This window comes from Neodiprion pinetum, chromosome 4 (assembly GCF_021155775.2).
Source record: "Neodiprion pinetum isolate iyNeoPine1 chromosome 4, iyNeoPine1.2, whole genome shotgun sequence".
Lineage (NCBI taxonomy): Eukaryota > Metazoa > Arthropoda > Insecta > Hymenoptera > Diprionidae > Neodiprion > Neodiprion pinetum.
The window spans coordinates 42,744,297-42,758,378 of record NC_060235.2 but is presented as its reverse complement, the minus strand read 5'-3'; the positions used below and the strand labels follow the sequence as shown (position 1 = coordinate 42,758,378).

The 14,082-nt window shown below is 38.5% G+C and overlaps 1 protein-coding gene across 2 annotated transcripts in view; it reads right to left on the bottom strand.

The window, feature by feature from the left end:
- The window catches only part of LOC124216751 (aquaporin AQPcic), a 39,893-nt gene extending 31,644 nt beyond the window's left edge, over positions 1-8,249 (bottom strand). Inside the window, exons 1-2 of one of the 2 annotated variants that reach the window (XM_046621652.2) lie at positions 8,062-8,241; positions 4,433-4,647 (exon numbers count right to left, since the gene is read on the bottom strand). In XM_046621652.2, coding sequence (XP_046477608.1) covers positions 4,433-4,595 — 163 coding nt within the window. In that variant the 5' untranslated portion in view covers positions 4,596-4,647; positions 8,062-8,241. Of the gene's footprint in view, positions 1-4,432; positions 4,648-8,061 lie in introns of both variants that reach the window. The other variant, XM_046621656.2, reaches the window with a different exon arrangement.
- Positions 8,250-14,082: the final 5,833 nt, after the last annotated feature.

The following is a 14,082-nucleotide window of genomic DNA, read 5'->3' as shown; positions in this document are numbered from 1 at the left end:
TAATCTGTCATTCAATTCTGTTTCCCATTCTGGTTTTCGACATTCCGAAATTCGTATCTTGCCATCCAAGGTATCACAAAAGCCTCAGACTATCTCAAAATATTAGTATAATGAAAATGAATAACAAATACACGCTGCCTTTGTTCAACCGTGTTTCATTCGGCATCGTTCGATAAAACGATTCACCCGTTACAAACGCCCTTGATAAATCAAAACTCAAACAAAAATGAAGTCAAGTATTTTCGGCAGCGGATGAAATTTCCTCGGCGACATTCTCATGCGATTGCGTAACTCCAGCGCGGAACAAATTACAAACGAACGCTCGTCGAGATACGTGTGGAAGACTTTTTTTTCAGAAACTATTTTAACTCAAAGTATTTTACGTCGATTGCAAAAAATTTATACGGCAAAATTGACTCGAAAAATTTTGAAACTAATCGAGGATCAAAGGTCACGTGGTCTCTGACTGACAACGAAACTTGTGTGATTCAAAGAATCGTGAAAACGGTAAATAAAGCTTCAAGTACACGAGTTTTTGTTTACATCGTGAATGAGATATGGAAGTTAAGATAAGGAGGTCGGGACGGATGATATTGCACTAATTGTCGTTGAAGATCGAGTGCATGCCCGATGATCTGAGAAATCCTTCTAAATCCCGGATCATTAGAAGATTCACTGATATCACTGATACCCGAGCCGTATAGATAACGCGCGAATATTGTGCGAAGCGTGCAAATTGTCCGGCAATGAGGTTTTGGCAAATTTTACAAGGCCTTCGATTCGGTGATTCGCTCGTAAAAATGTGGCTTATGTCAGCCTCGTATGGGCGTAATTTCAAGATGGCTTAAAATAATCCGGACCGAACTTTATCCTCATGTTGATCCTCGCCGACTTAATCTACGACTATGATAGTAAATTAGTGGATTATTTGAATGGTGTTTGAAAAAGCGAAATACGAGTAACGAAAAAAAAAAAAAATACATTTATATTTCCCAAATATTTTTATGTAATTTCGATTAGAATCGATGTAGATACAAACTTTTACAATGTTTCTCGATACGTACCGTCGAATGTTTTTTTCAGATTTACACATGCACAAAAGTTGTCTACCGAATCTGGAAATTTACCGAAGCTATTCGGATGCAATAAAAACACGCGTTATTTCTCAGATTTGAAAAAAAAAGTAAATATTAGTTGAAAATGTTTTTGAAGCTGAGAATTTGCACGCCACTTTATTCACTCTTAGTGCTATCAACGGAGCTGCAGAATTCAAAGTTCAATAATTATTGATGAAAAAAATCGTACCTGAATTAGAAAAACAACCGGCTATGGCTGGAGCGCAAAGGAAACAATCTTTCGACGTTTTATCAATACTAATTTCTTAACCCGATAAACCGAAAAGAATGTTCAAAAGCAGAGTTGAAAAAGAAGCGACGAAGTGTACGCTTCGAAACGAAACCGTCGACAATTGTTTACATTCACTTATCTAAAATTTGCAACAAACAAATAAAAAAAAAAAAACTGTAATCTGCTAGGAAAGGTTAAAGCGAGGTGTTATGTTACTCAATACAAGGCTTCAAGCAAGTCGAGTAAATTTGTTCGCAGCAATCTTCCGATGACGTCAAATGACAGAAACGTGGGGCGTGGAAAATTTAAATCGATTATCACAACGGATGAACAGAAAGTCTATCGATGACTTATCACGTGCACAGAGCGATAATTCGATTTCGTTATTCGCGGCAGTCGGCACTTTGTGAAATTCTGTAACAAAGCTTTTTTCCCATCAGCCCTCTTCTTCCTCTCCGTTACAAGCTCGACGATTTTCGTACCGCGTCAAGCTTCGAATTGTGTGACATATCCAATACAGTAGAGTCGCGTATATCTAATTGCTATCTAATTTCATTAGCGCAACATCGCACGGATCGTGATGCGTGGAAAATTAATAACAAAATGTTGGACCGAGGCCTGACTAACGCGATCGTGAACATTGCTGGAGCCAACGGATCGTAAAATCCGACTTTCTTTTCCGCGCCAAGAGAAATGCTCGCTTTAGGGTTGCTGTCGAGTCGAATATTGCACGATCAAAATCTGGTGTAGATCCAACAATCGTATAGTTAATATCCGCGCCAAGCTGCGCGGAAAGTTTAATCTCATAGTTGATATATAATTCTAACCAAAGATACATACGGTCCTCAATATTGATCCTTTTTAAATTCCTCGTGTGATTTTTTTTTTTTTTTTTTTGACGTGAACGGAGGGGGGATCAGACTTTAGAGATCCTTAGTTGTATCAGCATACGGTCACGAGTTTCTAGGCACTGCATCACGTGTTCGTCGATCAGTTTTCGCAATGAACTTTAACCGTGAATTTTATTTTATGTTGTAGATGATGAAATCTGCTAAAAGAAAAAAAAGGTGCAGACAACCGTACGCCTAAATGTTCATGTTGTAATCGATACGAACGTTTGAAGTTCATTGCATTAAATAAATGAACGCAGTTCTATAAGATGATACAAATAATGTCTAAACTTTTTTTTTTTTCTTAATGTACAAAATTTTACTATCTACAAATTCGAAACCAAAAACAGCTTCCCGACTTGTACAGTTTTCGAGATATTTCGGTTGGAGTATTTGAAAGATTCAAACCAGACGAGTCACCGTTTAGAATTTTACTACCGAGTTCTGGTTTCACGAGCCTTCGTTCGAGGGCTGAAAACTAAGTTTTCGAGGGACAGGTAAGAAGAAAAAGGATAAGGTAAGGATAAAATTTTTTTTTACCACTCGCAGTTTTCGAATCAAGACGAATTCGAGTTGCCAAATCACGGCTAACCTCCAACAATTTAAACCAGCAAAGGCGCGAGGCGCGCCATCTTTTGACGGCGTCCCGCAACTGAGCGACCGTAATTATATTAAGGGGGTATTCTAGTGTAGAAATTTGGAAAAATCGATTTTTTTTTTTTTTATATTTTCAAAGCTTAACCTTTCAAGAATGTGTCCTTAAAAGGACAAGTCAAAATTTCAATTATTTCCAGAGATATAGCTATTTTAGTGACACGTCTTCAATACTGGCTCGGCTGGAACGAATTTTACTCGAAACTTTAAACGCGTTTTTCTCAAAACTACATTTTTCAAAACGGTTGACATGATTTCTCAAGTTCTATTGAACCGATTTACTTGAAATTTTGTGAGAATCTTCTCAATACATGTCTCTATCGCACGAACTATTATTATAACGAAATAATAATTTTTACTATTTTTAAAAAATTCAGAAACGTCCAAAAAAGTCAAAAAAAACGTATTATTTTTTCGGACAGCCGTAATTTGGCAAAAAAAAAATTTTTTTTCGACTTTTTTTTAGTTAGTACGATAGCTGCATTTATGTAGATTAATAATCTTTTTTTTTTTTTTTTTTCTGATTTTGAAAATGCTTGCAACCGTGACAACATTGGCGCGCCATTTTTTTTGTACCCCCCACTTCAACAACTCATAGCACTTTCAATTTTGTATTTTTTGACTTGTTTTTTTTTTTTTTTGTAATCGTGAAATAATAATAAACGCCTGATAAAAAAATGGATGGTAAAAATATTTTTTGTTTTTTGTTTATAGCACTTCAAAAAACACCTCAAATTCATGCCTCTACACTAGAATACCCCCTTAACAATAAATTAACCCTGAAAGCAAAGACGGGGCAGCGATGTGCATTGATTTGTAAAATTGACTTCGACTCTGCTATAATTTCTCAAGTATAAGAATCTACTATCGAAATTCCAGACAATGAGTCCGATATTCCATGTTTCACAAAAAAAAAAAAAACATTATCGACTGAATAAATATATGCGGTCGATGCTTGGATCTTTGTGATAATATTTGCTCTCATTGTATTCCATTCTATTATACGCTGTAGAACGAACGTTGAAAGTGGAATGTCAGTTTCACATCGAATACTCTGAAATGAAGAAATGTATGATCGTTTCTACTTTTATATTTAGACAGATTCGTCGAGAAAAATTTCAGCACTAAATTGATTGCGAGGGGCACGTGTCTCGGTATAACGTCCGAAGAAAAATAATTCTCAACAAGCTAATGTCAAGTGTTGAAAAAAAAAACAAAGAAAATATCGTTCCACAATTATATATATAAACAACGATCACGAATAGAACGCGTGTTTTCGAAACCGGTTTTTCAAGCACCGTTGGAGAAAAGAAGATAACGCCAAAAGGAATATATTAAAATTTGCAAACGCTTGATGATTCGCTCGATAATTCGTCGAGGGTTCCGAGGGTTCGTAAGGTCGGATCGTATCCGGTTTGATTCGTAACCAAACCAGCGTAAATGACGACTAAATACACACATGCATAACGTATGTATACACGCATTGTATATACGCATAAGTATCAATGTGCGAAAACGTGCAGCTCGTTATATTTACTCACAGTTTGGCTTTTCTTTAACGGTTTGTTCTTCCGCGTGTATCTTGTTCCCGGCCGCTTGATTTCTCCCCATTTTCAGACTCATGTTCCTCGATCTCCGACCAGGAGAAGCGGCGACATCGGCAATAGCCGAAGCAGAGATGATGGAAATACCGGCAGCCTCCATCGTTCGGATTCTCTTCTAAGAAACCTTGTATCCCCCAAAGCTCTCCTCTCTTCTGTTATATATACACACGATATTGCAACAGGTGCGATATAAAAATACCGAAATGCAAATTCTGTGCAAATTGATATTTCGTACGATTGCGAACAGTTGTTGTTGAAAATAAAAGTGTTTAAAAAAAAAAAAAAAAAAAAAAAAACAACCAACAATCCGACGTCTCGACGCAACGACTTCTATTCGCGTTTCCCGCGCGCGAAACTCACCGCAAATTAGCTTAGCTCGCGACCGATTCGCGGTGATGCAGAATTGTTGTTATTGTTGTCGGACAATTGTGCGTTCGAGGTGCACGGCGAGCCGCGTGTTCGGCGAGTGACTGATCGCTCGCGAGTAGCAAGCAGCGCTGTTATACGATGTCGCGAGATCGAGACTCGGTGCAAACCGCGGTCTCGAATACTAGGCAGGTCGGCTTTGTCGGACGTTTGCAAACCCACCGCCGGCCGCCGCTTTCCTCCTTCGCAATTTTTTACCTCAGCGATTACACTGTCCAGCGGCAGCCGCGAAATCTTATTGGATGGATTAGACGAAAATAAACTCCACCGATATCGGAGACGCGCACCCCCGACGAGATAACGACGATCTTTCGACGATCGTCGTATTGGCCGTTTTTTTTTTTTTTTTTACACACGGACGAGATCATGCGAAATCACGGTTCTGATCTAACGCGTTGTTAATTTCCGAGGAAAAATCTTTTTTCATCCCAACACGGACCTCGATACCGCTGAAATAATATTGTTGTTTTAATCGGTTTTCATTTGAAATGAAAATATCGACTCGAACTTGCTTTTATTTGAGTACGGTAAGCACGTTTTTCAACGATCTTCAGATGTTTCGGACGCGTTGCTGAAATTGATGGTGTTTTTTTTTTTTTTTTTTTTTCAATTTTACAAAATTAATCACGGTAATCGATTTTTCAGAAAATTTTACCCCTATTTCGTGCACTTAAAAAAGCGAATGGGTTAACTATAATGGGTATTATAGTACAATGTCGCTTGTCACAACGGTTACTGCAAAAGTGAAATGAAAAAAGAAAAAAAAAAAGAAGTAAAGAGAGCTACTGATTATGAGCAAATGATTATCGCTATTTTTGAACCAGCGATTCTTTGAATCCACAAACGAATTTGATAACCGAAGCAAACGGTTTATTTGCATATGATTTGCATGTTATGCATAATCAAGACTTGCCGCTTAGACTGAATAATTTGTAGACTGGATAAACATTATTGTCTTATACACCGTGCAAGTTATTGTGATTATTTCGTGTCCTCGACCATATTTTCTACCATAAATTCTAAACCTGTGAAATTAATTCAGTTTCTTTTAATCGAATAAAATCAAATCAAAACTGAAATCAGAGAAATAATGAAGTTTGTTCGAGTATGAATTGAAAAAAAAAAGCAAAAAAATCTGCTCAAAATGCGTAGTGATCGGATAATACCGAACTAATTTTTATCGTGGCATTTACCATTTTCGGAAGTAAAATGCGATACAACCATAAGTTAGCAATGGCTGATGAGCGGATATTTTACCAATTGTAAAAAGTAACATTGGAAAGTTGAACTTGCATAGCGAAGACCCGGCGATTCTTTAAAAATATAATTTAACAATTTTATAACTCGAGAACGACCAACAGACGAAGACGTCTCGGAAGACGTGGCAGTCGTAAAATTCTATAGGTGTCAGTCAAGATGGGAGAACAAGTCTCTCTGTACAAAGACAGTTTTAAATTTCACCATTCATGGGGCGCGTCATTCCGCTTGAAACGAGCGGAACGTGAACACTGGATTTACAGCACAACCTCGTTACCGGTATATTAAATAATTACCGCAAGTATTGCACTCTCTATGATAAACCTCAACTGTTCCCGTGGCAAAATCTTTTTGCAAGTCGAAGTAGCGAAGAAGAAGCGAAACGCAGGTGTCACTGTTGGTCTATCGCGCAAACATGTCGTGGCCTTAAATAGGTACTGAAATCAAACAAATAAGGACCCGTACATCAATTTCGAACACACCGTAGCGATAAGTCAACGTTTATTCAATTGGCTCAAGTACGACATATCTGTTGATTGAATTACACGAACTGATATTGAACTTTATTCTTATACCACGTTTTTCCTGACTGTTTCAACTACAGTTGTTTCGTGTAAAGCGACGCAAGCTCTTTATGTCATCTGTCGATCGGATCAAACAAAAATCGTCAAATCTTATGATGCGGTTGAAATTATCCTCATCACTTTTTGACGAACGAGAAAAACGCGATTTGATGATTTTCTTGGACAGTCGTCGGATGTGTTCGACGTCTAGTCTCGTAAAACGTGACCCGATAAGTCGAAGAGCTTACTCTAAGATCGTACGATAGACGTTCGCGTAATTCTACTTTCGAATTCGATCCAACCGAGCTTTTCATTTCGTTAGTTTAAATTGACCGAGACACTCCGCGGCACCGATATTCAGTTCCATAAACCAACCAGCATTGATGAAGAAAAAGATGCTCACCGTCGAGTGGAATCGAAGCTTCGATACGTAAGATAGGTAACTAGTTAAGGGCGTGAAGGTCAGACGTGAATCCTGGGTCACGCGGAAAGTCGAGAAATTCGAAGTTGAGCACTGTTGGAAGAAGATTTTTATTTATTTTTTTTTTTTTCTTCTCTCGGCTCACGGTTATCGCGTATAAATCATGGTTCTAAGTGCAGCGAATTCATATTTCCGATCCGCCGCCACAAGCTCGAATTCACTCCCAGTGTAACGAAACGACGTCTGGCACCATCCTCCGTAGTCACATGCAGACGGTGCACCGTTTCGACGCCAAGAAACAGCGACGATTCAAATTGGTATGCATTCCGACCTTAAAATAGTCAAATCACTCGACTCGGCGCGAGGAAAGGCTTATTTTATTGACTTGCGACCAAAGGAGGATTTCCTCCGCGCTTTCCAAATACCGGATAATGCAACTATGCGTATTCGCAATTCATTGCCGGCGGTAAAGTAGAATAAATAAGGCTATTCGAGTCACGCTAAAGCCGATAACCGTAGACCATATGCCAACGGTAACTTGGTGAATTTCTCTCGCATAATGAATCATTGTCGATTCACAGTTGGAGATTAAACTGTTATGTACCCATACATGAATGTTGAAACGCACTGCAATGACTTTTCGTCACCAAACACACCCAATTCTGTACGAAATTCGGAAATCCACCGTAAAAACAGTGCCGAAATTATGTCTTGATGCCCGTCTACACTCATAGTTACCAAAAGCTCCCGTGAAGTGCAAAAAAAAGAAATGACAATTCCGAATCGATTCAAGTTATACGCTCAGGTCGACTCGACGTCAGCTTTGAATAGTAAAATTGTATCAAGATGGTATTTAAATATCGATTAAAAGAGTTTCTCGCCTCCTTTCTAGTACCTACTTGATGCTTCCGGCACTTTCATCACTTTGTCAATCCGCCCCGAAGCTCGGCGTTGTTCCCGGACTCGCGGTTGAAGCATGATCTGCAGGTTGAATAAAAAAGTCTTACTGATTCCCGGGTAAAGTCTACTCGCGAATTCATCGTGCGTATGTCGGAGTTGCGATCTGTACTCGACGATGTCGCAGTTGGCATTCCCACCACTCCGGGATGACTGAGGATGGCGATCGGATATTTCGGAGCGCAGCACCAGCTGGTCTGGTCCAACCCCAACATAGAGGCGAAATTCCAAGGACATGCGCGACGCGCAATCGCCGACCCTCCTATGACGAAATATCAACCCCTAGGTCCGGATCCCCGGGTAGCCTGACCCGCATCTCGACGGAGCGTCGAAAGGATACCACGTGTTATTATACGTGCCTCGGATGAATCGATTCGACCGTAAGAATCTGTCAGGGATGACTGCCGCAACAGCAACAACAGCGGCGACAACAAAAAAAAAAAAAAAAAAAGAGAAAAAAGAAAAACAGCAGTAACAAAAACGGCAACAGCGTGAAAAAGAACGACAAAGAAAAAAAAAAAGCAACAACAACAACAAAAACAACAACAACAACGCTTCAATGAATAAAGCACTCTTGTATATTTCGATAAATCCAATCCTTCGCATACTATAATTAATCGATCGAAACATTACAAAACCAGTTTTGTACATTCCTTCGGGTTTATTGTCGTGAATTAATTTGTTATTTTCAAGACCGGCTCGCCTCGATTCTTATTAATATAAACCGATGGTCGATAATCGTTTAACATTTGGCTGTCATTCAAAAATTTGCCTTCGTAATCGTTAGGTAGAGAGCCAAATACGTTTTGAAATTTTCGCAGAGTGCACGGTAATTTCATGAAGAATCAACCTAACGTTAAGATACGATGAAGTTGATGTAATTTTTTTTCTGCACTTTGATATTTTGATATTTTGATTATTATACGCATATATTGATCGTAGGATCATCTCGAGGACTTTAATCGTGAATGGTGAAATAACATCCCACGTAAAATTTAAACCTTTACCGCTGCAAGAGAACAGCTTGAGCTTTCGACACGAAAGTAACTAATTTTTCGCCATTTTTTGCTAACTTAAGCAAAAAGTTTTTTGGCCCGCGTTATTCTTTATTAAAGAACGAAGAAAACGATACCCTGTAGAAACATTTACGATATGATCTGTAACCCGACAGATGGAATTTACAAGATTGGGGCGTTTTTTCCGCCCCCCCCCCCCCCCCCCCCATTATCGGAACAAATAAAAAAAAAAAAAATCAACGTCACCATTCCGGGGTTAATAAGTGTACAAGAAAATGTAAAAAAAAGTTTCGATTTCTCTCTGTAATATTTAATTTCTCCAATCTTGTCCAAATCTGCATAATTCCATAAACTGTTTGGATATTTTTTTTTTAACTCAAATTAAAATGCGTGGTAAATATTAAGAATCCCAATCGATTGAGAAGCGAAAACGTGTTGTCAAAAAAAAAAAAAAAAAATTCATCCATAGTTCGAGATTCGCGTATTTGAATTCGCTCGTTAGTCAATCGTATAAGCGCTACAAGGTTAATTCGCGGATCGCATCGGCCTGTTAGACAATTTTCCACGGCGGTGATACAGATTTAATCTAATCACATTTCGACTGGCACTAATTACTAATTACCCGGATAAACCTGTAACGGTATTTTCCAGATCCAACTAAAGGATTAAACCCTGTATTTATCTTATCAGCGATGTGAGAATATTTCCCATCTAATTGTAAGCTGCGATAAAATTTGCGACTCCATCAGCGGGTATAAACATTTTCCACGACGACTTTTACAGTAGACGTTGTATACGCGAAGTTCAGAAATGAATTTCGCATCGCATGGTTTTACTTGTATTTGTTTAGTCTTGCCTCTTAAATCGAGGCTATAAACGATCGTTTACATCCGGCTGTCTTACGGCTCTATTTCAGATAAAATATTACTACACAAAGGAATACAGTTTTTGTATATCAAGCGCGTAATCTTGAGTTATTGGTTGTAAAACTCGAGATATTAGAAACGCGAATTCACGTTCATCGATCCGTGGTCTACTTATAATATGTATGCATAAAGGATGTGATAAGAAATTCATTACAAGATACAATTGATATCCTCTAAGCAGAAAAGATATTCCGATGATGCATTGATATGATAATCAAGCGATTGCAAAGATTACGTGTATTAGCCAATTTTCTATTCTTCGCCATCTGCTGACGATATGTTATCTGTAGACATGTTACTGATATTATACTTGGTCTGATGATATTATACATGCGTCTGATGAGAAAGAAATTAAATCCTTCTATTTTTTATTTTAATTATTTCGACGTTTGAATTACACTTGAATTTAACGGTGCAACCTTGCAGCGAGACAAACGTGCGACGTCTTAGTGACATATTTCCGTGACGTTCTTAATTTTTGTCACGAAATGGATCGCGTCAACTGGTCAAATGACCTCGGGCACGATGGTTTAGTAAATGCCCCAGGTTTTTTTTTTTTTCACGTTTAACACGAATTTTTACACGTTCGATATTTCAAACACTGATCGGAGGAGGAGAAGCACAAAGTGAAGTAAAGAAAAAGGAAAAAATACTGCGAGTAAAGTTGACAAAGATGTAGTAATGTGTGTAAAAATCATCGAGATTTCAATAATCAGGAAATGTGTTTAACAATTTCTTCTACCGAGAATCGATTCGTGTCCAAATCTTGGGATCTCCGTAAGGGAAATTATATTTACGCAAAAGGCTGACATTCGGATCGGAGATTTATTGAAATTTCTAAAGAAAATTCGCAATTTACTAAGAAATGCGAAATTATGGAAGATCGGATGGAATTGCGATTAGAGAGACAATTCGCGGAGAGAGGAAAGTATCAAAGTTACTCCCACGGGAGCTGCAAATAGCGGGAGCAAGACCGAAACTGCTGACTATTATTACGCAACCAAGCGGTAGAAATTGCACAACGATTTCGCGAGCTCAAGCTCACTCGCAACTCGTTACAGCAAATGTATTATAATACCGTTGAACCGCAAATCGAGAGAACTCTGATCACGACAAATTTCCACACTCTGTAAAACACAATCGTCAACTACTTTCGCGGCGGAATTTTTGTCTCGCAATTTATATTTAATTTATGAGCTGCGGTTATACGTTGTTACAACGTATCGATTCAATTTACAACGACAATACGAGAAAAAGAGAGAAAATAAATCGACCGTCGGGAGTTCTATAAAATTTATCCAATCTCGTCAAAGTAAATTGAAATATTTTTTGATTTTTTTATGTACAGAGAGAATCAACGTACGTACATGCAACTTGAATAAACCTTTACAGCGTCGAAAGTTGACCACTTCCGGTCGCATGATTCTGTAAATTTTAAAACCTAATCCGGAATAATAATAAATAATAATGATAACTCCGTGTTACGTGTGTAGAAACAGCCGATAGAGCTCACGTGGTATAAAAACATTCCCAACGGAGAACCAAGATGGCGTAATGTAAAAAATAATAAAGAGAATATTTCAAAAGAAAGTTAGTAAATAGCTATTACAGTGACAAAAAAAATAGGAAAAACGAATAAACCGATCAATACACGGCCTGATTTCCACTCCATCCGATCATACATCACTCGTACAAAATGCCAGCTGCAATAATTTTCCCCGTTCTGCTCCAAATGGAATCTAGTAGTGCAAACGTCTTTTTCATCAACACCTGCGGTACGGCGTAGATGGGAGATTTAGATAAAAGTACGCGAATGGCTGAAGAAAGTTTCTTGTGACACGGCGTTAAACGATGACTAAAGATTAATCGATCTATCGGTAACGCTTATCGTTAAACTCTGTAACACGGACGAACAGAATTACGTTACATTGTAAACCACTGCACATTGCTGCCGGGGCAATTAGACCAACAAATCACGTAGCTACTGGCGCGATACGAAACACAAGGAGGAAGGTCGTTTGAAAAAAAAATAAATAAGAACCGAGAGAAGGTACGTAACATCGCACGAGCGTGACATTAGGACGATTATAGCATCCATTCGGAAGGCAAGGTGTGCATGGAAAGACCTCCTCAACGTACCTTTGCACGCATCGCGAGTAGTCCGATAGCCGATTGTTCCTGGTCCGTCGATGGCTTGAAAATAACGAAGAACACCGTGGAAATGGCCTATCCGGAGATTTTTAGAGAACTTGAATCGAACCGTTTGATTTCAGCGTTGGTTCCGTTTGCCATTACGTAAATGAAAGTTTAATCGGTAATCAGCGCGTCGTTTCGCTCCTCGTTTACCGCACCAGCTGGATAAAATATACGTCCGTACAGCTGAAAAGTACGCCTGGCATTTGAAGATGTCCTCGTGACGTCAGAGATCGATTGTCGGCGCCATTTTATCACCACATAACCTAAGTTTTTCGATCAAATCGAGGGAAATCGTAATTCTTGACGTTTCAAATTACTCGTGTAGCATGAATTAGTTAAACACAGTCAATAATATACACGTTCTACTATCCAGACGCGAAAGAAAACGATCAACGGTCAGATTTCAGCCTCTTTGCATTAGTTTTATATTTTCCCACCAGATGACGTATTGCAAAAGTGGCAATCCCAATAGATGTTCATCGAGTCTCAATCCGGTTTTGAGAATATGCGTTCTTGCGTCATTCGGAACATCTCGGCAAATTCTTGTTATACCTGTATATGGGGCATTCCATATTAAATTAGCAGCCGATGCATACCAGCTTCGATTTTGATCATTTTTTTAGTATGATGTTTTTACCAACCGAAGAGAGTCTAGCGAATATTTTCAGATTTTTTTAGCAACACGTGAAATTTTTTGAAAATTGCACAGTCAATACCCAAAACACTATTTTTGCAGATCTGAAAAAATTCTCGCTGATTTTGTGATTTGAAAAGTGATTTTTGAGCATGTCTCGATAACGGGATCTCAATATTTATTCCTTTTTTTTGTACCTCATTAGGCTTTCCATCTTGGAATTATCTTTTTCTCCTCCTAATATGCCTTAATTTAAATAGATTATTTTCACGATTCCGTGATCTATTTAGATCGTGAAATACAAGAGGAAAGAAAACTCCAATACCGACATTGGAAAACCAAAAACATGCGAAAAATATATCTAATATTCTGTGAATCTGTGTGAATTTTTTCAGATTTTGAAAAATGACGTTGCCGGAATTAGTTTTTCGATGTTTTTCAAATTTCACTGATACTGGAGAAATCTAAGAAAAAAATCGCAAGACCTTTTTGGGTTGGTAAGAAAGTCAGACTAAAAAATTGTCAGAATCGAAGAGGGTGTACCTACACGGGCTGCTAATTTGACGTGGAATGCCCCGTATGCTTGCTTTGCCTGATTATCCGATGCGACATTACCTTCGGGTTGTATCAGTGAACACGAGGAACCCATAGAAAAGAAAAAACATCGGGACGATGACGGGGGGGGTGGAGGGGAACTGATGTACTTGACGTTATTTTGGACAGTCAAAGACGGTTAAATGACCGACGTCGAACCTGGCTGAGACACGCGGGAGGTCGTCTCCATCCGTATAACCTGACGCAGGTACGACTCGCCGACGGAATTATTAATCCGATGATTGATCAAGGATTAGCGATTTGTGGCATGATTTACGTAGAACTTGACGCACAGGCGGCCAAATGACTGGGAATCTTCTCCTTGTTCTCTTTGTCTTCGTAACAATGAGGAAAAATAATCGATTAATCGAGTATAATCGATTACTTTTCAAACTCTACCAATCAATCGATTCGATTACTTTTTCTTAGCGGTCGGTTTTTGTTGTTTACTCTCACGAACGATGCAATGTAACGTCAATTTATGTCATCAAAGTATCAATTATAATCATTGTCTCACTTACTGTAAGTACCTATTTGATACAACAAGTGAAAGATGAATGAATATTTTCATCTGAAATTGAAAAATATTTTTAACGA